The sequence below is a fragment of the Sphaerodactylus townsendi genome, linkage group LG02, assembly GCF_021028975.2.
Source record: "Sphaerodactylus townsendi isolate TG3544 linkage group LG02, MPM_Stown_v2.3, whole genome shotgun sequence".
Classification (NCBI taxonomy): domain Eukaryota; kingdom Metazoa; phylum Chordata; class Lepidosauria; order Squamata; family Sphaerodactylidae; genus Sphaerodactylus; species Sphaerodactylus townsendi.
Genome location: NC_059426.1, coordinates 1,006,231 through 1,032,564, shown reverse-complemented (window position 1 = coordinate 1,032,564; position 26,334 = coordinate 1,006,231). Strand labels below are relative to the sequence as shown.

Here is a 26,334-nt window from a genome sequence, read left to right as displayed (position 1 = left end):
TATTACACTTAGGCAGAAAAAAATGGAAATGCACAGATGGGTGACAGCTTGACAACAGTACACGTGAAAGGGGTCTGGTAGTCTTAGCAGACAACAAACTGAACATGAGCCAGCAATGTGTTGTGGCAGCCAAGAAAGCCAATGCAATTCTGGGCTGCATCAATAAAAGTATAGTGTCTAGATCAAGGGATGTAATAGTACCATTGTATTCTACATTGGTCAGACCTCACCTGGAATACTGTATCCAGTTCTGGGCACCACAATTCAAAACGGATACTGACAAACTGGAATGAGTCCAAAGGAGGGCAACCAAAATGGTTAAAGGCCTGGATCCATGCCCTATGAGGAGCGGCTTAGGGAGTTAGGTATGTTCAGTCTGGATGATAGCCATATTTAAATATTTGAAGGGATGTCACGTTGAAGATGGAGCAAGCTTGTTTTCTGCTGCCTCAGAGACTAGAACAAGGAGTAAGGGATTTAAAGTGCAGGAAAAAAGATTCCACCTAAACATTAGGAAGAACATAAGGGCTGTTCAGCAGTGAAATACACTGCCTTGGAGTGTGGTGGAGTCTCCTTCTTAGAAGGTTTTTCAACAGAGTGCTTTGACTGTATATACCAGCGGTGGCGAACCTATGGCACGGGTGCCAGAGGTGGCACTCAGAGCCCTTTCTGTGGGCACGCATGCACAGAGTTCATCGGGGGGGGGGGCGGAAAATCACACACACACACACACCCCTAGGCTGGCCTGGGCATGATCCTTTACCTGGGAGTAAGCTTGGTTGCTTCTGAGTAAACCCTCCTAGGGTCATGATTCACCCATTCGAAGCATTGCACAGTTGCTTCACCAAGTTTACTCTCGAGTAACATGCGCCTCAGAACCAACTGTTTTTTCCAAACTAAAACCTCAGTATTCAGGTTAAATTGCCATGTTAGCACTTTGCGATAAATAAGTGGGTTTTGGGTTGCAATTTGGGCACTCGGTCTCAAAAAGGCTCACCATCACTGGTATATACCTGCATGACAGGGGTTTGGACTTGATGGCCCTTGTGGTCTCCTGCAACTCTATGCTTCTCTGATTACAGTGTTTGCTTTTCATGACCTTGTTTTGGAAGCATGTTTCCACGTCTGCCTTTTACTCACTATGTGGTTTGGGTCTTAAAATACAGGCACCTTGCTCGAGGGGTCTGGCTGGTGTTCATATGGGATACCTCTGAGGACCCATATACCTGGCACCTTGAATTCTATGACCAAAGAAAACCCAGATTTAAAAGCAATGAATAATACAGAAACCAGTTCTCACCTCGGGTGTCTGGACAGCTGGATTCCACATAACAGGTCTCTGAAGAAAGACTACTTGCTTAGTGGCCAGGTTACCCTCACTGCAAAATTAAAGAAGCTGAATTTTAGAATGTTTATGTTTGTTAAATATATATATTCACAGTACCTTCCTTCCTTCCTGAAGCGTATGGTGATCCAAGCTCTAATCACATTCAAGCTAGATTCGTGTAATACACTCTACTCAGGGCTGCCTTCAAAAACAGTTTGGAAACTTTCGTTGATCCAAAAGATGGTGGCCAACAGGGACATAACGAAGAAAACTGGAGCCCTGGGCAAAACCTGAGTTTGATGCCCCCCATGGGTGGCGGAAGGAGGCGGAGCTCCCCCGTCCTCCTCCCCTGGTGGCTTGTGGCTTCCCCCTCCCTGCCGGCTGAACTTAGGCGCCCCCCTTACTGGCAAAAGGGCATGAGATGCATGGGCGGTGGGGGCGCTGGCGGGCAGCAGCGGCATTCAGGGGAGAGCGGCGTGGTCGGTGGGTCGGCCAGGTGCACGTGCTAGTCCTTCTAGTCCTGCCACCCCACAAAGATCCATCCAAGGACGCAGCAGGGCTGACAAGAGACGTAGTACAGGCAGCAAGGCTTGGCAGTTCAGCTTGGCTCGGCCCGATCCGTGGATCAGGCCAAGCTGAGCCAGTTTGGAGGGCCAAGGGCCCGAGCCCGCCCCCTCTGAACTCTGCGCAATCCAAACTTGCGGTAACATCCGAGATTCTGGGATGCGTTTTTATTTTTTGTTTTTTTGCATTTCGGCCTGCAGGGGGCGTATTTTTAGAGATATTGGCACCAAAATTTCGGGGAATCATTGCTCCAGCACATGAAGCCTGCTGGGTTCCACAAAACCCCCCCAGCATTTTTAAAGCTAGTGACACCAAAATTTCAGGGTATCTTCAGGAGACCGTCCTGATGACACCCCCCAAGTTTGGTGAAGTTTGGTTTGGGGGGGCAAAGTTAATGGACACCCAAAAAGGGTGCCCCATCCCCCATTGTTTCCAATGGGTGCTAATAGAAGATAGAGGCTGCCCCTTTGAGGGTCCATAACTTTAGCCCCCCTGAACCAAACTTCACCAAACTTGGGGGGTGTCATCAGGACAGTCTTCTGAAGGTACCATGAAAGTTCTGTGACTGTGCCTTCATAAATGTGCACCCCACAGGCTGCACCAGAAATTCCCCATTGACATCAATGGAAAAAAATCAATGCAGAAGTAAGATTATTGGGCAAATTTCTGGGGGTGCCTGTCAGGGGTGCAATTGTTAAGCTAGTGACACCAAAATTTCAGGGTATCATCATAAGACTGTCCTTATGACACCCCCCCCCCCCAAGTTTGGTGAAGCTTGGTTCAGTGGGGACAAAGTTATGGACCCTCAAAGGTACAGCCCCATCTCCTTCGCTCCCATTGGAAACAATGGGGGATAGGGCAACCCGTTTGCGGGTCCATAACTTTGGACCGCCTAAACCAAACTGCACCAAACTTGGTAGGCATCATAAGGACAGTCTCCTTATGATACCCTGAAATTTTGGTGCCGGTATCTTTAAAAATGCGCCCCCTGCAGGCCGAAATGTGAAAAACACCAAAAAATAAAAACGCAGGAGCATGCCCTGCAAAATTCCTGATCCCTGGGCAGCTGCCCACATTGCCCCATGGACATGACGCCACTGGTGGCCAACCCACTGTTTGGGATTGGCTAGAAGGATTCTATCATCCCTGTGCTGACACTTGGTCACTGCTAACCCATCTGTTGCCAGGTGCAATTTAAAGTGCCGGATCGTACAGGCAATGCCCTCAATGGCTTGGGGGCAGGGTGTCCCAAGGAGTCTCCTCCCACACTATCCAGCCTGACAGTGAAAGTCAACCTCTTTCCGTGCCCCTGAGGGGGGTGGTGTTTAGGTCCTTTTCTGTGGTGGCTCCTCACTTTTGGAACAGTCTTCTCCCCGAGGCTTGCCTGGGGCCCAGTTTCCTTTCTTTTAGGTTCCAAGCCAAAATGTGCATTTTACCCCAGCTTATGACTAGGGGTTTTATCATATCTGATTTTTAACAGTCTGCTTCTGGGTCATTTGTATGCTGCTTATGTTGAGTAACTTGTTTTTCAAGGCATGTGTGTATGCACACACACAGGTTTATCATGATAAGTTGCTTTGAGAAGGACTCTGGAGAGGCGGCATAAGAATGTTCTCAAATAAAAGGAGCTTGTGCAAAAGAAGACAAACATAAAAAGACAAGCAGAGGGGTCAGAATCCGCCCACGGAAGCTCCACGTAGAGTCCACTGATGCACCTGCCCGAATGCAGTCCAGCGGTGAGCACTGTCTGATTGCATTCTCTGGAGTACAACAGTGTGTGTGTGTGTGTGGGGGGGGGGGGTGCTTCCTCTCTCTGTACCTGAATTTTCAGAGAGGATTCTTCTCCAAGACCACCACCCCAGCCATTTTTAAAATTCAGTGGGGGAAAATGCATATGCTGGTCCTGACCACATCCCGCAGAAACACCCCCCCCCCCAATTGCTGTTTGAATCCCAAAGAACTAAAAGCCGTCTGACACGGAGCACAGGCAGGGACAGCGCGAACAACGACCTCTCATGACCTCTGAACGAGGAGGCCCCGCAGGTGTCCTGTGGGGCAGGTGGGCAGAAGTGCGCCCAACGTCATTCTGGTTTGTGGCTGAGGCATTTCTGCCAGTGACAAGGAACTGGTGCCCTTGATTGAAAAAACGAGCCCATGTTTTACATAATTCACACTATTCACAGAACCCAGGAAAGCTCTTGAGAGAGCAGTCCTGCCTTTCTGTCTCCACGCCCATGGTGCACTGGGTCGGCTATACATACACGAACGTGTCTTTCAGCAAGCTTGCTGTGTGTCTAAGCAAAGAGTATCTGACACACACATTTGAAAAATGCTGGACCAAATTAAGCCCCCTGCAGCAGGCAATCTTGGGTGGCAGTTTGTCTTTTGCGGAATCCAGCTTACCCTCTGGGGACTTCCTCTGTGGCCGCGTGCAAAGAAAAAGGAGAGGAGAGGTCAGCACAGCCAGGGGGCGGGGGGGGCCCCCTGCAAACTCCATCCCCTGCCTTCCTGAGGGAAGGTGGAAGGCAAGTCACTCACTATGTCTCACGATCCTGCAACTTTAAGGTCGCCAACATCCAGGCTACTGAGATCAGTTTCTCTGGTGGAAATGGCAGTTTCAGAACAATGGACTCAGGTATTTCCTTCACTCATTTATATCCCACCTTTCTTTCTCCCCCACGGAGAAGGAAGGTGACTTACATCATTCTCCTCCACTTCATTTTATTCTCAGAACAGTAACCCTGTGAGGTAGGGCAGGCTGAGAATAGGTGACCTCTCCCCAAGGTCACCATCATGCTTCTATGGCAGAGCGGGGATTTGAACGTGGTTCTCCTGGTTCTTGTCCACGACTCTAACCACTGGACCATGCCGGCTCTGAACTTATGACTGAATCCCTCCTGAGCTCCCTCTCTTCCCCAAACTCTGCCCTCAAACTGCCAGGAATTTTCCTAAAACCCAGACTTGCCAACCCTATAACTCGTACAATATCTACTTTCCAATCAGACATAATCCATTTGGGCCCTGTTTTATTCAGCTGATTTCAGCAAGGGAACCCCTGACGCCAGGGTTTCGCGCCCCCCCCCTCCCGGGAATAAGAAGGGGGAAAGTCTGGACAGGGTCTGGAGCGCTCCACGTTTTTGTTCTCTGCAGTCTCAGTCTCAGTCTCCTTCATGCGACCTGAAACAGGCGCTCTCCTTGAGCAACCAGAGGAACGTCAACTTCCAAATTTAAATGAGGCCCCTCAAGCAGCCTTATAATGAAACGGGAAAATGAGGAGGAGGGAAAGGAAACAAAGAAAAGGGAGGCCGAAAGGGAGAAATGAAGCTGGGAGGCCCCAAGCTCAGGGAGGAAAGGCTTCCTTGAAAGAGGGGATTTGGGAAAGACATTTTAAAGGATAGAAGACACTGTGAGAGACGCCAAATGCCGGGGGCTGCTCTGAGCTAAGGAGAGGCCAAAGAAAAAGGGACGCAAACAGATAAAGATGAAAAAGAGACACAGAAGAACAGAGAAGCTGATATAATGTTGAAAATAAGTTTTTAAAAATACAGAACACATTAAAATAAACCTCTATCATTCCTATATCTCACATGGGATAACAGCAGTTTTGGGTGAGGAGCCAGGACACCATTTTGATCAGGAGAGAGCGGTTTGGCCCCTTCCTCAGCACCAAGTCAGATTTTATGCAGAGGGAGAAGCAGCTGGCAGTGGTGTATCTGCCTGGGGACAAGGGGTACGCCACTAATCTGGTCACGTGGGGGCACAAAATTGGCTCCCACGTGACTAGGTCCGGCACAAAGACGATGAGGCAGCAGGAAGTCCTTCTGCTTCGTTGTCTTCGGGCTCCCTCGGCCCCGCCCACATAGTCATCTACGTGGGCGGGGCCAAGGAGGCCTGAGGACACCGCCCCCACCCCTGGGCTCCTGAGAGCCATCAACCTGGCTTCTGTCCTCCCCTCTGGGGAGAACCCAAGAGGTGCTTTTATAAATGAGCTATGGTCCGTTCTGCACATGCAGAATAATGCACTTTCAATCCATTTTTGCAATTGTTTGCAACTGGAATTTGCCATTCTGCACAGTAAAATCCAGCTGCAAAGTGCATTGAAAGTGGATTGCAAGTGCGGACAAGGCCTATGACTCACAAAAGCTTATACCCTGGCCTTTAATGTGCTACTGGGAAATTTTGTTAAAGTCAGGCAATCCAGTCCAGATGTTTGCATAGTTTGGTCTTCACAGGCTACAATCCGGTGCATGGTTAGGCCCCTTTGAATCTTACTGAGATTGATGGAGACTCGCAGGCCAGGCTTTGGGTGGGACTGCCTGCAGAACGGTTTTGCTTTTGACATGTGGGCAACATATTGGGAGTTCAGCATCAGTACAATGCTGCTCTGTATGCAACACGGGGCCAATTAAAGGATGGCCTGGTGTGTGACTCTCAAGCGACTCCTTTGTAGGAGGACTTCGCATTCTGCTTCCCTTTTGCTGAACCAGGAAGGACATCGAGGGAAGCGCCTGTGGGCACAATTGCTTTCAGAAGCAAAAGCAGAAGCACAAATGAAACAAAACTCTTTGGAAAGAGCAATATTCATATATTTACTCCCTGGCCTCAGTGGTGGGAGGTCAGCAGGTCCGCTCACACCACTGCCTGGCCTGTTTGCTTCAGAAAGCAGGCAGCCTGAAAGACAGCTAACGGTGCCCTCACAGCCATCCCATTCACACCCGCTTGAAACCATCTATACTCTTCTTCCTTCTCTTGTGGGATTTCTTTTCTTTAAAGTACATGTGACGTCTTACACAGCACCTCATCAGCCAGGACAGCTTAGCTTTGACGATTCAGTCAAAATTAGTCACAAGTGGGTCACAGCAAAAATAATTAAGATCTCAATTAATCTTAATGACTTTGTTTTTAATCACGCCGGGGGGTGGGTGGGGGAGAGAAAGGGCGGGGAAGAAGGCGGACTCTCCCCCCTACCCTTTAAACACCGGATTCAGTGGGATTTAGTACAACTACCTGGATGAGAATCTCATTCCAGCTCCCATTGCAACATTATGGGAAGTACATTATGTACAGACCAAAGTGCATCAAGTTGCAACCGACTGACGGCGAACCCACTAAGAGGCTTTGGCGGCCAGTGGGAAGCCGAAGGTGGTTTACCGGTGCCTTCGTCTGCAGAGACTTCCTGGACCGTCTCTCTTCCAAGTACCGACTCTGCTTACCTTCCAAGATCTGATGAGACTGGGCGACCCCATCCTACATCTCATGGGAAATATGTGACTAAAATCATGTTTCTGCTCCCCTGAATCTATGTCGGTATCAACGTCTGTTGCCTGAAGACATTTTGTGCTGCATCAAGTGCTAGATTTTCTGAGCCAGTTTTGAAAAAGCAACACAAGCTTATTTGGTGAGAAGCACATATTCCGAGGGGAAGGCTGTCTCCAGTTCGAGAGAGGGAGGCGACATGTTGAAGAAGGCTCATCTCTCCCAAAGTGGAGGTCAGCCGTGTCTAGAGTTGTCTCCAACAGCAGAGGAAAGTTGGCTGGGTTTATTCTTGCCTACCCACATAAGAACATAAGAACATAAGAACAAGCCAGCTGGATCAGACCAAAGTCGCAGTGGCCCACCAGGTGCCTTTGGGAGCTCACATGTAGGATGTGAAAGCAACGGCCTTCTGCGGCTGTTGCTCCCGATCACCTGGTCTGTTAAGGCATTTGCAATTTCAGATCAAGGAGGATCAAGATTGGTAGCCATAAATCGACTTCTCCTCCATAAATCTGTCCAAGCCCCTTTTAAAGCTATCCAGGTTAGTGGCCATCACCACCTCCTGCGGCAGCATATTCCAAACACCAATCACACGTTGCGTGAAGAAGTGTTTCCTTTTATTAGTCCTAATTCTTCCCTCCAGCATTTTCAATGTATGCCCCCTGGTTCTAGTATTGTGAGAAAGAGAGAAAAATTTCTCTCTGTCAACATTTTCTACCCCATGCATAATTTTGTAGACTTCAATCATATCCCCCCTCAGCCGCCTCCTCTCCAAACTAAAGAGTCCCAAACGCTGCAGCCTCTCCTCATAGGGAAGGTGCTCCAGTCTCTCAATCATCCTCGTTGCCCTTCTCTGCACTTTTTCTATCTCTTCGATATCCTTTTTGCGACCAGAACTGGACACAGTACTCCAAGTGCAGTCGCACCACTGCTTTATATAAGGGCATGACAATCTTTGCAGTTTTATTATCAATTCCTTTTCTAATGATCCCCAGCATAGAGTTTGCCTTTTTTACAGCTGCCATGCATTGAGTTGACATTCCCATGGAACTATCAACTAAGACGCCTAAATCCCTTTCCTGGTCTGTGACTGATAGCACTGACCCCTGTAGTGTGTATGTGAAGTTTGGATTTTTTGCCCCTATGTGCATCACTTTACATTTTGCTACATTGAACTGCATTTGCCATTTCTGAGCCCACTCACCTAATTTATCAAGGTCCGCTTGGAGCTCTTCGCAATCCTTTGTGGTTCTCACCACCCTACATAATTTGGTATCATCTGCAAACTTGGCCACCACGCTACCCACCCCTACTTCCAGGTCATTTATGAATAGGTTAAAGAGCACTGGTCCCAAAATGGATCCTTGGGGGACACCACTCCCGACATCTCTCCATTGTGAGAACTTCCCATTCACACCCACTCTTTCTTTCCTGTTTCTCAACCAGTTTTTAATCCATAGGAGGACCTCCCCTCTTATTCCTTCATTGCTGAGTTTTCTCAACAGTCTCTGGTGAGGAACTTTGTCAAAAGTCTTTTGGAAATCCAAGTAGACAATGTCCACTGGTTCCCCCTTATCCACATGCCTGTTTACACCCTCAAAGAACTCTAGTAAGTTTGTAAGACAGGACTTGCCTCTGCAAAAGCCATGCTGACTCTTTCTCAGCAGGTCTTGCTTTTCTACATGTTTTATAATTTTATCTTTAATGATAGATTCTACTAATTTACCAGGAACAGATGTCAAACTGACTGGCCTGTAATTTCCCGGGTCCCCCCTAGATCCTTGCTTAAAGATTGGTGTGACATTGGCCATCTTCCAGTCTTCAGGGATGGAGCCTGATTTCAGGGATAAGTTGCATATTAAAGTGTACCAAAGACCTGAATGTACCTTCACAGGCAAGAACCAGTGGTGGGATTCAGCCAGTTTGGGCAAACCAGTTGTTAAAAGCCCTCTTGCTCCTCCCCCCTTGGGGGGAGCCCCTCAGAGCCCAGGGCGGGGAGGAGAGCCGAGCCAATCTGAACAGTGCGGGGGGCGGGAAGGGAGCCGAGGCCACCACTGGTTCCGGTTGAGTGGGGGGGGGGGTGCAGCAGCCGGTGGGCCAGCAGCTTGCCGCCAGCTGCTGCCGCTCCCTCCTCAACCTCCATTGGCGATGGTGCCGCCTCCTCCGAAGATGAGCCAGCAGGGCCGCCGCCAATGGAGGCTGAGCGAGGGGGGCGCCGCCAGCTGCTGCCCCCCCCCCTCACTCAAGCAGAACTGGTGGTTAAATTATTTAAATCCCACCACTGGCAAGAACCAAAGGAGGGTTGCCCTCTAGACCTGGGAGGAAGTTCTGTTAACAGGCAGGACGAAGAGAAGAAATAAGAGAGAGAGAGAGATTTTTGTAATTGTGTTGTTCTTTTGAATTGTTCTTTGGGGGGGGAGGGGTCCTGTAAGCTGCTCTGGGCCACATGAGGGAAGGAAGGGGGATAAAAGCCAATCACTTATTCAGACTTTTTAAAATTGACAGATGCTGTGTGCTTTTAACAGCTGCAGGGCAACCAACACAGGCAGCTGTCTCTGACATAACAGAAAGTGGGGGGGGGGAAGGCAGCACCTGTTGAATTTATCTTCATACAGCTGTTGAAAGTCTTTGAGAAAATGGCTCTGACTTTCGCCAATTTTTCTTTGGATTAAGAAAGCCAACATCAGGTCCAAAACAGCATAGCCCCCCCCCCCCCCCCGGGGCGAACGGCAGCCTCCGCTTGGGTGGCCGGCTACCTGCCCCGGAAACAGCCCCTCCCTTCCAGCACTTTGCTGTCTGCATAACTGAGGTCCCATTTAAGCCCCATTTATGTTGCACTGGGGGGGCCACGCTGAAGCCCCTCTGACCTCTTCGCCCCACTTCCCGCTCATGTCCCTGACCCTCATTTATTTCTCTCAACACCATGAAAAGCTTTGGCTACCCATGCCCACATTCTAAGACTCTATTCAAAGTACAGGCGTTTCTCCTCCAAGCCGGTTAGCAATCCTATTCATGACCAGTCACCAAAGCGGACTCCCAAATCCGGCAGAGGTGTGTGTGTGTGTGTGGTGTGTGTGTGAAAGAGAGAGAGAGAGAGAGAGAGAGAGAGAGAATTCAGAGGCTAAAGGGGAGGCAGGGAGATTGGTCACACATGGTGGGATTCAGCAGGTTTGCACCACTTCGGCAGAACTGGTTGTTAAAATGATGTTTGTAAACAAAACAGTTGTTAAATTACTTGAATCCCACCCCTGGAACTGGTTGTCAAATTATTTGAACCCCACCACTGCACCACCGCCTGGTGGGAAAAGGTTTGGATGCTAGGAATTCCTGTGGGAACGAGCTCTCACTTGCACCTGGGATCACATGCAAATTACCAAAAAAGGCAAATTGAGTCATTTAACTACGGGTAAATGATCTTTTAAAAAGGGAGCCGGGAGTGCTGGTCACCCTGTCGGCCAGCTGAAAATGGGCCTTGTTGGGCCTGATTAAAATGCCGGCCATGCGGACGCCCAGGGCCTCCATTCACAACTGAACTGAGCGACTGCGGGATTTCCCCTGAATTTCAATTAGGGGGGGGGGGGGGGGGGCAAACGCACATAAAGAAGCTGTTTTAAAGGCTTCATCTCATTCTCCTGATTTTTGCCTCCATTAGTGCTTTGCCAAAGACTGTGGGACAAGAAGAGATAAACTCATTGTAAACAAACTTCTGGTCTTTGGGGTGTGTGTGTGTGTGTGTGTGTGTGTGTGTGTGTGTGGGTGTGTGTGTGGGTGGGTGGGTGGGGGGGGGGGGGTGTGTTCCTGTTGCTGGCTATAGCGCAGCAACCACCTTTGGAGGCAGCGGGGTTGCACTGTGACTACCCCTGGCTCAGGACTGCACAGCCCTATATGGCCCAGTTGCCCTGCTTTGCTGAAAAGCCATAAGACTATCAAATACACTGTTAGTTGAGGTCTGTAGGATGAACAGGTGGTAAATGGTGACAGCTCTATAGGATGAACAGGTGGTACGCAAGAAGGCTCAGACAGCCACTGTGAAGCCCAAGGCACCCTCAGTCCCCAAAATACAACTGCAAAACTTCAAAAATGCTAAGTTAAAAAAAGGAGAAGCTGGAAGGGAAAACCCCAAGGAACACTTTGTCTGGCCACATGCAGATGGTCTCTTGCATTCTAAGCAGGTGAGTGTACCCATTCCAGCAATACAGAGAGCTGTTGGCAGCTGGGACCCACCAATTCGGACTCTGTCATATCCCCGTCCCGTGCCAGGCTATGCAACCCCCACCCAGTGGTGGGATCTAAAAATTTTAGTAACAGGTTCCCATGGTGGCCTGGTGTTAGCTGACTCTCAAGCTGATTCCTCCTTTGTAGGAGGACTTCGCATTCTGCTTCCCTTTTGCTGCTGAACCAGGAAGCGACATCGAGGGAAGCGCCTGTGGGGCACAATTGCTTTCAGAAGCAAAAGCAGCTATAGCCACAAATGAAACAAAAAACTTTGGAAAGAAGAGCAATATTCATATATTTACTCCCTGGCCTCCAGTGGTGGGAGGTCAGCAGGTCCGCCATACACCACTGCTGCCTGGCCTGTTTGCTTTCAGGAAAGCAGGCAGCCTGAAAGACAGCTAACGGTGCCCTCACACAGCCAATCCCATCTGCCACACCAGCTTGGAAACCATCTATACTCTTCTTCCTTCTCTTGTGGGATTTCTTTTCTTTAAAAAAGTACATGTGACGCCCACACAGCACCTCATCAGCCAGGACAGCTTAAGCTTGGACGATTCAGTCAAAATTAGTCACAAGTGGGTCACAGCAAAAAAATAATTAAGATCTCAATTAATAATCTTAATGACTTTGTTTTTAATCACTTGAGGGAGGGTGGGTGGGGAGAGAAAGGGCGGGAAGAAGGCTGACTCTCCCCCTACCCTTTAAACAATCGTGGATTCAGTGGGATTTTAAAGTACAACTACCTGGATGAGAATCTCATTCCAGCTCCCATTGCACAACATACTATGGGAAGTACATTATGTACAGCATCAAAGTGCCATCAAGGTGCCAGAACTGGACTGGACGGCTAACCCACTAAGAGGCTTTATGGCCAGTGGGAAGCCGAAGGTGGTGTTACCGGGTGCCTTCTGTCTGTAGAGAGACTTCCTGGACCGTCTCTCTTCCAAGTACCCGACTCTGCTTACCTTCCAAGATCTGAGTGAGACTGGCTTTACCCCATCCTACATCCTCATGGGGAAATATGTGACTAAAATCATGTTTCTGCCCCCCTGAATCTATGTCGGGCATCAGCGCCTGTCTGCCTGAAGACATTTTGTGCTGCATCAAGTGCTAAGGACTTGTTCCTGAGCCAGTTTTGAAAAAGCAACACAAAGCTTATTTTGGTGAGAAGCACATATTCCTGAAGGGAAGGCTGTCTCCCAGTTCGAGAGAGAGGGGAGGCTACATGTTGAAGAAGGCTCTCCATCTCTCCCAAAGAGTGGAGAGGCTTCAGCCGGTGTCTAGAAGTTGTCTCCAACAGCAGAGGGAAGAAGTTGGCTGGGCTTATTCTTGCCTACCCACACATAAGAAACATAAGAACATAAGAACAAGCTGCAGTCTGGATCAGACCAAAGTTGCAAGGTAACCACCAGGTGCCTTTGGGGAGCTCACGTATGCAGGATGTGAAATAGCAACGGCCTTCTCATGGCTGTTGCTCCACGATCACCTTGGTCTGTTAAGGCATTTGCAATCTCAGATCAAGGAGGGATCAAGATTGGTATGCCATAAATCGACTTCTCTCTCCATAAATCTGTCCAAGCTCCTTTTAAAGCTATCCAGGTTAGTGGCCATCAATACCATCCTCCTGTGCGGCAGCATAGTTTCAAACACCAAAATTTGTTCACATCGCTAGCGTGAAGCAGTGTTTCCTTTTATTAGTCCTGTAATTCTTCCCTCCAGCATTTTCATAATGTATGCCCCTCTGGTTCTAGTATTGTGAGAAAGAGAGAAAAATTTCTCTCTGTCAACATTTTCTACCCCATGTACATAATTTTGTAGGACTTCAATCATATCCCCCTCAGCCGCCTCCTCTCCAAACTAAAGAGTCCCAAATCGCTGCAGCCTCTCCTCATAGGAAGGTGCTCCAGTCTCTCAATCATCCTGGTCAAGCTGTTCTCTGCACTTTTTCTATCTCTTCGCATATCCTTTTTTTGCGACTCCAGAACTATAGGACACAGTACTCCAAGTGCAGTCGCATCCACTGCTTTTTTATATAAGGGCATAGAGACAATCTTTGCAGTTTTATTATCAATTCCTTTTCTAATGATCCCCAGCATAGAGTTTGCCTTTTACAGCTGCCATGCATTGAGTTTGACATTCCTCAATGGAACTATCAACTAAGACGCCTTCTAAATCCCTTTCCTGGTCTGTGACTGATAGCACTGGACCCCTGTAGTGTGTATGTATGTGAAGTTTGGATTTTTTTGCCCCTATGTGCATCATCACTTCTTACATTTTGCTACATTGAACTGCATTTGCCATTTCCCTGAGTTTTTCCTCCACTCTACCTAATAATTTAGGGATCAAGGTCGCGCTTTGGAGCTCTTCGGTGAATCTCCTTTGTGGTTCTCTACCCACCCTACATAATTTGGTATCATCTGCAAACTTGGCCACCAGAATACCATCACCCCTACTTCCCAGAAGTCATTTTATGAAATAGGTTAAAGAGCACTGGTCCCAAAATGGATCCTTGGGGACACCCACTCCCGACATCTCTCCATTGTAGAGAACTTCCCATCTCACACCCATCTTTTCTTTCCTGTTTCTCCAACCAGTTTTTTAATCCATAGGAGGACCTCCCTCTTATTCCTTCATTGCTGAGTTTTCTCCAACAGTCTCTGGTGAGGAACTTTGTCAAAAGTCTTCTTTTGGAAATCCAAGCAGACAATGTCCACTGGTTCCCCCCCTTGAGTCCACACATGCCTGTTTACACCCTCCCCAAAGAGACTCTAGTAAGTTTGTAAAGACAGGACTTGCCTCTGCAAAAGCCATGCTTTGACTCTTTCTCAGCAGGTGGTCTTGTGGCTTTTCTACCATGTTTATGAATTTTATCTTTAATGATAGATTCTACTAATTTACCAGGGAACAGATGTCAAACTGATCTGGGTCTACTTCCTTGGTCCCCCTAGATCCTTGCTTAAAGATTTCAGGTGTGACATTGGCCATCTTACCTCCAGTCTTCAGGGGATGGAGCCTCAGATTTCAGGGATAAGTTGCATATTAAAGAGTGTACCAAAGACTCCTGAATGTACCTTCTTCACAGGTACAACCAGTGGTGGGATTCTCCAGCCAGTTTGGGCAAGTAAAACCAGTTGTTAAAAAGCTCCTCTTGCTCCTCTCCCCCCCTTGGGAGGAGCCCCACCTCAGAGCCCAGGGCTGAGGGAGGAGAGCCTGAGCCAATCTGAACAGTCTTGAGGGCGGAAGGGAGCTGAGGCCACCACTGGTTCCGTTGAGTGGGGGAGTAGGTGCAGCAGCGGTGGGCCAGCAGCTTGTCAGCCAGCTGCTGCCGCTCCTCCTCTCAACCTCCATTACATGCGATGGTGCATGCTCCTCCAGATGAGCCAGCAGGCTGGCCAGCCAATGGAGGCTGAGCTGCAGGGGCGCCGCCAGCTGCTGCCTCCCCTCACCAAGCAAGAACTTACAGGTGGTTAAATTATTTTAAACTCCCACCACTGGGGCATAGAACCAAAGGAGGGTTGCCCTCTCTAGACCTGGGGGAGGAAGTCTCTGTTAACAGGCAGGCAGGACAGAAGAGAAGCAGCTAATAAGAGAGAGAGAGAGATTTTTTTTTGTAATTGTGATTTGTTCTTTTTGAATTGTTCTTTGGGGAGGGGTCCTGTAAGCTGCTCTGGGCCACATGGGAGGGAAGGGAAGGGAAGGGATAAAAGCCAATCCCACTTATTCAGACTTTTTAAAATTGACAGATGCTGTGTGTAGCTTTTAACAGCTGCAGGGCAACCAACACAGGCAGCTGTCTCTGACATAACAGAAAGTGGGGGGGGGGGGAGGTGCACCTGTTGAATTTATCTTCATACAGCTGTTGAAAGTCTTTGAGAAAATGGCTCTGACTTCTTCAATTTTTTCTTTGGATTAAGAAAGCCAACATCAGGTCCAAAACAACAGCATAGCCCCCCCCCCCCCGCCCCATCGGGCTTTAAATCGGCCAGTCAGCTAGTGGGTCGGGCTACCTGCCCTCGGAAACAGCCTCTCCTTCCAGCACTTTGCTGTCTGCATAACTGAGGTCCCATTTAAGCCCCATTTATGTTGCAATTAGGGGCCAGCTGAAGCCCCCTCTGAGCCTCACTTAGCCCACTTCCTCGCTCATGTCCCTTGGACCCTCATTTATTTCTCTCTCTAACACCATGAAAAAAGCTTTCTTTGGCTACCCATGCCTGCACATTCTTGGGAAGATGACCTCTATTCAAAGTATTGGTATGCTTTCTCCTCCAAGCCGGGTTAGCAATCCTATTCATGACCAGTCACCAAAGCCGGACTCCCAAATCCGGCAGAGAGGTGTGTGTGTGTGTGTGTGTGTGTGTGTGGAAAGAGAGAGAGAGAGAGAGAGAGAGAGAGAGGAATTCAGGAGGCTAAAGAAAGGGGAGAGGTGGCAGGGGAGACGATTGGTCACACATGGTGGGACTTCAGCAGGTTTGCAACCCACTTCGGCAGAATCTGGTACACAGTTAAAATGATGTTTGTAAAACAAAACAGTTGTTAAATTACTTGAATCCCCCCCACCCCTGGAACTGGTTGTCAAATTATTTGAACCCCACCACCTTGCACCACCGCCTGGTGGTGAAAAGGTTTGATGATGTTAGGAATTCCTGTGGGGAACGAAGCTCTCACTCACCTTGCACTCTGGGATCACATGCAAATTACCAAAAAGGCAAATTCGAGTCATTTTAACTACGGGTAAAATGATCTTTTAAAAAAGGGAGCCTCGGAGTGCTGGTCACCCTGTGGAAGCCAGGCTTTTGAAAATGGGCCTTGTTGGGCCTGGATTAAAATGTAAGCCGACCCATCGCGGACTTCAGGGGCCTCCATTCTCCTCCACAACTGAACTGAGCTGACTCAAGTGGGATTTCCTGAATTTCACTTTAGCGGTACAAGCGCACATAAAGAAGCTGTTTTAAAGGCTTCATCTCATTCTCCTGATTTTTGCCTCCATTAGTGCTTTGCCAAAGACTGTGGGACAAGAAGAGATAAACTCATTGTAAACAAACTTCTGGTTTTTGGGGTGTGTGTGTGTGTGTGTGTGTGTGTGTGTGTGTGTGTGTGTGTGTGGGTGGGTGGGTGGGTGGGGGGGGGGGGCGGCTGGTCCATATTTGTGGCTTTTGCTATTTGTAGAGCCAGTTGGTGTAGCCTGTATCAGTTTTATGCTTGTCAGATGGGCTGTCCTGGCTTTTTCACTGACTGCAATAAATGGGGAAAGGAAACAAAGCCAATTCAATCAGAGCTGTGTTCACCAGCAGAGTGTTCACCTCACAACAAACACCCTGCGAGGTAGGTGGGGCTGAGAGAGTTCCAAAGAACTGTGACTAGGCCAAGGTCACCCACTGGCATGTGTTGGGAGTGCACAAGCTAACCTAGTTCACCAGATAAACTTCTACACCTTCAGTGGTAGAGTGGGGAATCAATCCTGGTTCTCCAGAGTAGAGTGCACCTACTCTTAACCACTACACTGCGCTGGCTCTCCTAAATGGAGCAGAAAGTGAAGTCAGAAAGGGAGGAGGCTGCTTTTACAACTCTTACTTGCATCATGGAGAAAGTTCAGCATTTGACACAGAAAATCCACGATGGGGCTTCTTGCTGGTTTTTGTTTTTGTATTTTTATAGTTTTGTTTCTATAGTTTTGTTTTTATATTCATGCAGCTATATTGGACCTCCAAATCTGATCACAGCAGAGACCCTGAGGGAGGGAGGCATTTCATGCTTTCCTCCAGTCTCAATCACTCTTCATGCCAAAATAGATGTGGAAGCATCCATGGGTCCAGTCCATAGAGGGTGGCACCATTTCAGATGTGAATGCAGCCATTTAAAAATGCCACCACATTTGGAAGATGCCATCTCCCCCTCTTCCCTCCCTGCCCCTTCCGGCTATTTTGGTACTTGAAAAGGTGCAGGAAGGGGTCAAGATTACTTGGTCCCACCGAGCTGTGGGCTGGAAAGCCTGGGGGGTGGGGGGGGTGGGGGTGGGAGCCTGCCAGTACATTTTCCTCCAGGGCTTTAACATTGGCTCTGGGGAGCAATTTATTTCAGAAAAATTGGGAGAAAGAGGTTGAAGACTCCCTCTTGAACCCGTGTGGAGGGACCCAAAAGCAGCCCTGAAGTATGAACAAAACAGTTGGAAGAGCCAGTGAGACCCTGTGCCAAATCCCCTTTGGCCTTTCCTGGGAAGTGATGGGAAATTCACATCATGCCTGCAAAGAAAAGCAATTCCTTCCACGAACAAGAGTGACTCAGAACTGCAGGCGAGCCTCTTTGTTGGCAGAAGAAGAGGGAACCTGCCGGAGGAAGGCCAGAGAAGCCACAAGGGCTCAAACAGTTCATTGTGACAGGTTTTACTTTCTTACTCTGGCCGTGTGGACAATGTCTTGTATACGGAGTTATATTCAAAGGTGTTTTTTCCAGGTGAGTAACAGCATTTGCGTTGAAGGCGAGAGAGGAGCCGGTTTTCGCCATTTCCCACCTCCCTTTTCCGTCCATGCTGTCCCTGGAGGGGGGGGGCGCTGACCTTCCCAGGGCAGAATTTCAGGGGGCTCAGGAGATGGGAGGGGGGAGACGAGGGGCTCCGGCTGCTCCACAAGCTGCTCTCTGCTGGCAGCATTTTGATGCCAACTTTTGGTGACAAGGGAAATGCATTTATCCAGAAACTGTGGTTGCTCGGAATAGAAAATTGAAACTCAAACCCCTTCCGCACATGCAGAATAATGCACTTTCAATCCACTTTCACGTTTGCAAGTGGATTTTGCTATTCCGCCCAGCTGCAAAGTGCACTGAAAGTGGATTGAAAGTGCACTATTCTGCATGTGCGGATGGATTGGCATGGATTTAAAGGGAGACTCTGAGGTCCCCAGTTTAAACATTGAAAGTGATGCTGTTCCAGGGTGGGGGAGAATCCACCCCAAAATAGCATCACTTTCAATGTTGTTTAAACTGGGGACCCCAGATTCTCCCTTTAAGGTGGATTTAAAAGGAGAATCTGGGCTCCCAAGTTTAAGCACCACTGAAAGTGATGCTGTTTGGAGGTGGATTCCAGCATCACTTGGTTAAACGAGGGAGCCCAGATTCTACTTTTAAATCCACCTTAAAGGGAAAATCTGTGGTCCCCAGTTTAAATAACATTGAAAGTGATGCTGTTTCCCCCAATTGGGGGATCTGGAAACAACACCACAAAATGTTTTCATAGCAGTAATAAAAGATTTTGAAAGCATTTAGAAAATGTTTTCAAAAATATTTCTGCTGTGTGGCATGGCCCATTGCTGTGTTCAGATTTGTGAGTTGGGGCATGTTCTATAATGGGATGGTGACTTTGAAACGACCTGGTGGAAAAAATAATTGTTTGGTCACGGTGGGGGAGGGTGGCCTCCCATGGGGGGCATCAAGCCCAGGTTTTGCCCTGGGCTCCAGTTTGCCTAGGTACGCCACTGCTTGGATGAGAGGCCACTAAGGAAGATCGGGGTTGATATGCAGAGAAAGACTATGGCATTTTCCCCACGACCAAAATATTCCAGGGGGAAACTGGCATCATACATACCGGGATGTTTCTATCTTGGTTTCTCCCTCCGCATGGCAATGCATTCAGGCCAGGAGGAAGAAGTGCAGGTGATTACGCACGGCCCCCAGTTTATTTTCATTTTCCTCGCCAAGGTTGCCGCCCACGCACAACCCGTTTTTCCACCGTTGTGATTAGCTGCAGCTGGTGAGGCAGGAAAAATAAACCGGTCCATCTCCCGTGGTGTTTGCATGGGAGTGGGAGAGGCATGGGTTTTTAAAAAGAACCCCAAATTTCATTGTTTTTTGAAAGGCACGGGATAAGGGACATCTCACAGGGCGGGCCCGAGTTAGACCCGGAAGCCATGAGGAAATCATGGCCAAACTGGTATGTTCCACCTCCTTACCCCAGGATATATTGGCCGTGGGGAAAAACCCGATGGAAAACCACCTCTGCACAGCTGCTGTAGCAGCCCTAATAGCCCAGACTAGTTGATTCTTGTCAGGGCTTGGAAGCTAAGCAGGGTCAGTACTTGGACGGGAGGCCACCAAGGAAAACTGGGGGTTGCTATGCAGAGGAAAGCAATGGCAAAAACCTCTTCTCGGCAGTAGCAGCAGTCCTAATAGCCCAGACTGGCTCGATCTTCTTTACATGGCAGTACAAGAAACTGATTTCAGGAACACACAGGTTGGCTTTCTGCAGTATAAAGGAAGTCACAAGCTGAGCACGCACACAAATGCTGTAGGTCAGATGGGCACAATTCTCATACACTTTCCCAATTATAAAAGGATACACTGATGTGGAAGGAGCATGGGTTTCTGAGCCCCAAGCACTGATGTTTGAAACGGGTCTTCGCTTTCTGCTTTCCTTTACAAAATCATACCCATCATGGGTCATCATTAGCACACGATAAATTATGCTGTTTAATGACTCAGAAAGACCATTTCCTGAAACAGTTGAGTGCATATGAAATAACTTCCCTTTATTTTCTCTGTCGACCTCACAGCATCCCACTTCCTGCTTTGCAGGAACTCAAGACAGGAGTCACTGCCTTGTTTTCGCCTCGGAGTGGCTGTGGTTAAAATCTACAAAGATGCTGATCAAAAGCAATTTGGGATAATTTGCCCTCTGCTGGGCTTTTCCTACTTGCTCATTTCAGATTTTGACAGATTTCGACAGAATGATGCTCTGCAGTCTAGGAACTGACCTAAGGATTGCAACTGTTCAGAAAAAAATTGTTCACCTTGATTGGGGCATGGTTACACCACGCGTAAACCGTAAGACCTTTTCAGGAACTGCCTATGACACTCACATTGGATCTTTTGGGGACTTCTCACTATTTACTACAGTGCACATTGTGATACAAGCCCTTTCCCCACTTACCTTAAGCCCCGCGCTACTCTCCTCAAGTAGCGCGGGGTCCCCCCGGTACTCCCCACAACAGGGGCGGTGACAACGCAGCCGCCCCGATGCTGCCGCTCTCGCGCCCCCTCAGCGCGCGGCATCCCTGGCACTCCTTGAAACGGCGCCTTTTGATGACCCCGAGTGGACGCCCAGGCATGTGCCAGAGATGCTGCGCACTGAGAGTAGCGCACAGCGAATGGCAACAAAGGTAAGTGGGGAAACGCCCACAGTTTGTTTTACAAGAGTACTCGCAACTGTAGTTTTTACCTTTGGGAAACAAATATTGTAAACCTCCATAGCAATTTTCAGGACATCATAAAAATATACTCTAAAATCGTACTTGCTTGACGACAATTTACTTTTCAAAACACCAGCACTATTTTCTCCCGCCTGTCTGAACCACGGAGGCCGCTTTGCCATTCAAAGAGAATTTTCAGGAAACTGGGTCAACTCCCCCGGAAAAAAAGACTGTTTGCTGGCTACAGTCCTTGAACTGCCCCCAACAACAAGTCCCACTGAAGGGGGCCATCTTCTAAATTTATGCTCTTGTTGGAACATATCATAGAAAAATTCCTCAGTTCAGTGTGCAGTTACAAATGCACAGTTGTCAGAAGAACAGAGCAATAGAGAGGCGTAACGTTTCAGATTATTTCACAAACTGCATGTTTCTCATGAGAGATTCTTTGGTGATACAGAATTTTAAGTAGAACTATGTCCTGTTTCTCAAAGCATGTTCACAGCAAAGTGGCAGAGGAATGGTGCCTTTGGGTACCGAACTGCCCGCTTCCGAAAATGTTGCTTATCAAGTTTTCAGAAGCTGAATGCAGAATTTAATTTAAAATGTGCACCAGGAAGGCAAACTTATTTTTAATAGGGGTAAACCTGCTGGCTCTAATCCTGTTGAAAACCAGTGGGGTTTGGCTTGTAATAACTGAGTTGAATCAGTGGGACTTATGGTAGCGGAACTAATTCGATCTGTGGATTTCAACAGTGCAGAGATTCAACTGATTTTTTGGGGATCACGAGGTTTTTCTGAATGATAGAAATAAAGGAGGTGGCCTCTTAACAAAGTCCAGGAGAAAGTAGGCTACGTCATGCGATAGGACGGAATGCACAGCCATTAGAGTCTCCCTTTCACGAATTCTGAGATGTACGGATAGGGCGCTTTTGGGGGACAGTGAGGGCAAGCAGATCTAATAGTGGGTAAGTAATAAAAGCCTGAAATCAAGCACAAAGTTCTGTCCACACCCAGCTCTGATCTTGGCCCCATTTGAGATGCATGGGAGAGACACGATAAAAACACTTAAACTAAAGCCTATTCGCTACTTTCTGAAAACAACACAGAGCTTATATTCAAGGGAAACGTTGATGAAAGGGAGGGGCAACAAATGTAATAAAACAAAAAAAACAATTAGTTAATTAATTAATTATACTTAAAACTGAAGATCACTTTCCTGTATTTGTGGAGGTCTTTTGAAACAACCTCTAACCTTTTGATGGCTGCTTGGGATTTTTTTTTAAACCACTTTAATGTAATCCAGGAAGCTGCTGACAGGCAAACCCTCACATGTCTCATGATATTGACATTTTCTCAGGGCCAGACTAATGACAGCAGCCTCGGGTCCAACCTGTGGCCGCCAACACTATTTCAGAGAAGATTTTGTCCATTTGAAAGAATACATACCCTGCTGGCCTGCCTCCTCTGACTGGGCACTCAGTAAGCTATGCATGGCATGAGACAACCCTTCCCCAAACATGCTGAAATATCTTGTAATGACTAGCTTGGTTCTCAGGGTGTGATGCAGCAGAGTGATCTCGCAGTTGCTCTGAATTACCTTCACTGTTGTTTCATTCACTGGCCAACTGGGGGCTTGTCTGGCAGTGGAAGGGAAGCAGACCTTTGGTTCTGAGGACACCTTACAGCAGCATACCCCTAGGCAGAACTTCCACCCAGTTGGAGGTGGGGTGGGACTATCAAATGAAGATGGGGATGGAAATATCCATCACAGTATCTTTCGACCATCTCTAATATGGTACAGCCCCTCCTCTTTGGAGAAGGACCTACTACATTGTCTCTAACATCCATGAAGCTCCAAGCAGATCCTCAGAGGAAGACTCATAGTAGATTCCAGCTGGGGAGCTGGTACAGGTAGAGAATCAGGAACCTGCCTATAGAACAGACCCAGCCCTCTGCTCCCGAGACCGAAGAAGACGGTGGTCCCAAGCAGAAGACTGAACCCAGCAGAGACAGTTTGTCCTAATGGGACAGAAGGTCAAGTCTTGGCAGGAAGGTTGGAGCCCTAAGTTTGCTTTGAAGACTCCTCAAATGGGAAATGGCTCCTGCTCCTTCAGCACTCTCTACAGCCAGCTTGTGAAGCTCCATGCCCGAGGCAGTTCCTGCGCTCCAAGACCTTGGTTTCCTTCTTGTCTGACTCGAATCCAGCAGCACGTGAGGGAGGGAGTTTTGAGAGTAGGAGCTCCTTTTGTCAGACACATTCTTACCGACTCACACGTTCATTCGTCCAACGTCTCGATTAGGAAATACAGCTAAAATACTAAGGAGGGTTTGGAGGTCCAATGAGCTATCAAAACTATCAGATGTTTAATGACCTATAAAATCATGTGTTGTCCTTCATCACTTAGCAACTGTGAACCATTGGCCTTGCAGAAACAAAATTCTATCAAATCAAATTAAATATCCACTCATTTATATCTCAGAATCTTGTTGGTCTGTGACAGAGGTCTGCAACCTGTGGCTCTCCAGATGTTCATGGACCGATGGGAATTGTAGTCCATGAACATCTGGAGAGCCACAGGTTGCAGACCCCTGGTCTGTGAGGTGCTGCCAGACTTGAATTTGGCTATTCTGCTGCAGATCAGCATGGCTAGTGACCAAAACGTCCTTCTTGCCTGTCTCTCCCTGGCCCCCTCCGCACGTGCAGAATAATGCACTTTCAATCCACTTTCACAATTATTTGAAAGTGGATTTTGCTATTCCACACAGTAAAATCCAGCTGCAAAGTGCAATGGAAGTGGATTGAAAGTGCATTATTCTGCACGTGCGGAGGGGGGCCCTGATTCCTGAAAGGCTCCAACTATGTATAGCTGACGTGTCAGGTCACAGGTGCGCAACCGGACCCACAGTCAGAAGTATGGGGGCGGGGGGGGGGGTCTCAACTTAAAAAGCGGTTGTTCCCTTGGTGTTGGGGTGGGGGCAGAAGGAGCTTCCCTGCCACCCTGTCCCCTGAAAGCAGGGCAAGTGGAAATCTAGAAGTCCCTCTCCTCCCCTCACAGCACTACCTTGCAGTGTTGAGCAAACAAGCATTTTGAAGGTGAGTTCCTCGAATGTCCGTCTGACTGCTACAGGAGTTGTGCGTATTGTGCAGTCCTGCCCTCAGCTGCAAGTTTTTTGACCTGTGACCCCCATGCCTACATGGCTGTGTCCCGGCCAGGCCAAAAAGAGGACAACGGCTACAGCCCAGTTCTCACTCCCCTCTACAACCTCGGCTCAGGCAGTTTTCTGCCCCTTAAAATTATTTCCAACTTCAGTGTCCCATCCAAAGAAAATCAACTGGGGAAAAGTGGTGGAGAGCACAAACGAAAGTTTCCGGGCAAAAGAAACTTTCCACGGGCCTCTCCTGTCTACTTTTTCAGTGCCTGAAACTGCCCCATCCGCCCACTCCGTCGCCATTTGGCATCAGCCCAGTTCTAATCCAGGGCTCTCCTACAGTTTACTACCCTTCTGTCCTTTGAGCTTAGGAAGCCTCCAAGGGCCACCATACTTACTACAGGGCCCTTCTGCGTTAAGGTCAACATGCATGGGGGTGAGGGGAACGTGGCCCTTTGACATTTTAAACTCTCTGCAGATGGGATGCTAATTTTGCTTTCCCAGCATGATAGTTCTGGGTTGTAAACTACTCTGCAACTAAAATCCAAAGGGAACAGTTTGTGTGTGTGTGTTTTTTAAATTCCATAATTATATCTTACACAGATCTTCCTTTTTGGCACAAGAGATTTCTGCATACTGTCACAGAAGCAAGCAAGCCCTTCTGTAGCCACTTGAGTAAGAAGGTGAAAGAGCTGAAATTCACCAAGCAGTTTGGGAAACAAGGATTTTGTTTCTGAAGAGCAGGAAAGGTCTAACAAAGGAAGATAGTGGTTGCTACACTATGATCGACGTTCCAGGTGTTTGCTGAAGCATTTTAAATTAAGCCGAGCGTTCACTCCACATGAGCAAAAGAGTCCAGCTCAACATTCTATTTGACAAGCACATTCATCGCAATTTGCAAAGGACAGAAGCGACTGCTCAAGTAACCCTGTTTGGTGTCTAAAGCATTGTACTTTCTATTAACGAATGGCCCAGATTCAGCAAAGAACTTCAGACAGAGCAAAAGTTGACAACGGAAAAGAGCCGGATGTGATGCTACAATCCGTACTGCTGCAAACATGTCTTGCCAACTTCAAACTGAAGGCCTGGATTCAATTCAGGACCAGGAGGTCAGAATAAGGGGACAAGATTCAGGGGGGCCTAGTCATGTTGGGGGCCCATGAAGACTGGGAAGTCATGGGATGTCCTTTGGTATGTTGTTTGGGTTGAGTATAGGTGGCAGTGGGATGAGGGGACTTTTTGTCTGGGAACCTGTGGTGGCCTCAGCTGCCATGTTTGTTCCTTACAGCGAAGCAGGATGCAAGTCAGTAGAGAAGCAAAATGTTGCATTTGCTGAACCTTAACGTAAGCACCTGCTGTGTTCTCTTCTGCATCATTTCAACTCACCTGTCCAGTCGAATGATTGGTGTAGGCAACACGCACGTTAAAAGCCAGCCAAACTCAGCCAAAGTGTGCAGCAAAGGACCGTAATCCGTTTTGATCTCACTGCCCTGAAGTCAGAAACAAAGATACAGGATACTTCTTGAGAGTCTGAACCTGCATTTCCCATGCAAAATAGCTCTCTTTAAGTCTGTCACTTAGGCCCTTTCCGCACGGGTGCGAGCAGGGGTACGTCGGCATCAACAATGCCGACACACACACACACCCCGGACCGTTCGCACATGGGAAATGCAGCAGCTACTGGTAAATTTCAAAAATAAAAATAGATACCTGGCCTGAACAAAAATTCTGTAACATATACATTTAATATTCACACCTATTCACTGAATATTCACTGTGAATGAAGCTACTGGCCCCCTGTAGTGCAGCGAAGCAACAGCCCATGGCTCACCTGGGAGCTGCCTTTGTGTCCACATAGCAGGGAGCAGGTGCAGAAAAGCACCCTCAGCTCCCAGCCTTTTTTCTCTCCCCACCCGCTCCCCCCACCCGCTCGCCACCCGTTCACTCGCATATAAGTCGAGGGGTGCTTTTTTCAGCACAAAAAATGTGCTGAAAAAGTAGACTTATATGCGAGTATATACGGTAATTGCCATCTGTTTCAATCTAATAGTTTGGGCGCTTAATATTGTATTAATATTGTATTTAAATTGGTTTTAATTGTTTTTATAGTGATGTATTTTTAAAATTAATTGATTGTTAAGTTTTGTGTTGTGACCCATCGCGAGCCCTGCGGGGAAACGGCGGGATACAAATCAAATAAATAAAAATAAATAAATCAGGTGTGGGAGTGAATGTGGTGGAAATTCAGACGATGTCTCCCTCTGTGCTTGGCTCTCCTCCCACCGCATGTTGACATGCAGCTGAGTAGGAGTGGAGCTCTCTATTTTTAAAATTATCATGGATTTCCAATTCTGAATAAATGTCGGTAACAGAAAGTTACCATTCTATTTATAAAATGGATTAAATTTGGTGATTTGAAAGAAACGTTTATTTATAAAGTATCCTAATTAAAAATGGAAAGGTAAAAAAGTTGTGGTCAGAAGAATGTGCTTCATCAACAAGGGGAAAATGTGCTCTAAGAGCCCGCTAACGTTGAGAGGCCACCGCGGCCGAGGAATTCAAAGAAGGTCAGCTTCTGTGAGTACTTGTTCCATCGTTTTAAGAAAAGGTTCCATTTTCCCACCAGAAGCAATTGAGCTGACAGTG

The 26,334-nt window shown here is 47.9% G+C and overlaps 1 protein-coding gene across 2 annotated transcripts in view; it reads right to left on the bottom strand.

The window, feature by feature from the left end:
• Positions 1-26,334, bottom strand: part of RFTN2 (raftlin family member 2) — a 66,011-nt gene that overhangs the window by 4,803 nt on the left and 34,874 nt on the right. For both annotated transcript variants that reach the window (XM_048483518.1, XM_048483519.1), the window contains exons 7-8: positions 25,075-25,178; positions 1,301-1,379 (exon numbers count right to left, since the gene is read on the bottom strand). In XM_048483518.1, the coding sequence (XP_048339475.1) occupies positions 1,301-1,379; positions 25,075-25,178 (183 nt within the window). The remainder of the gene's footprint in view (positions 1-1,300; positions 1,380-25,074; positions 25,179-26,334) is intronic.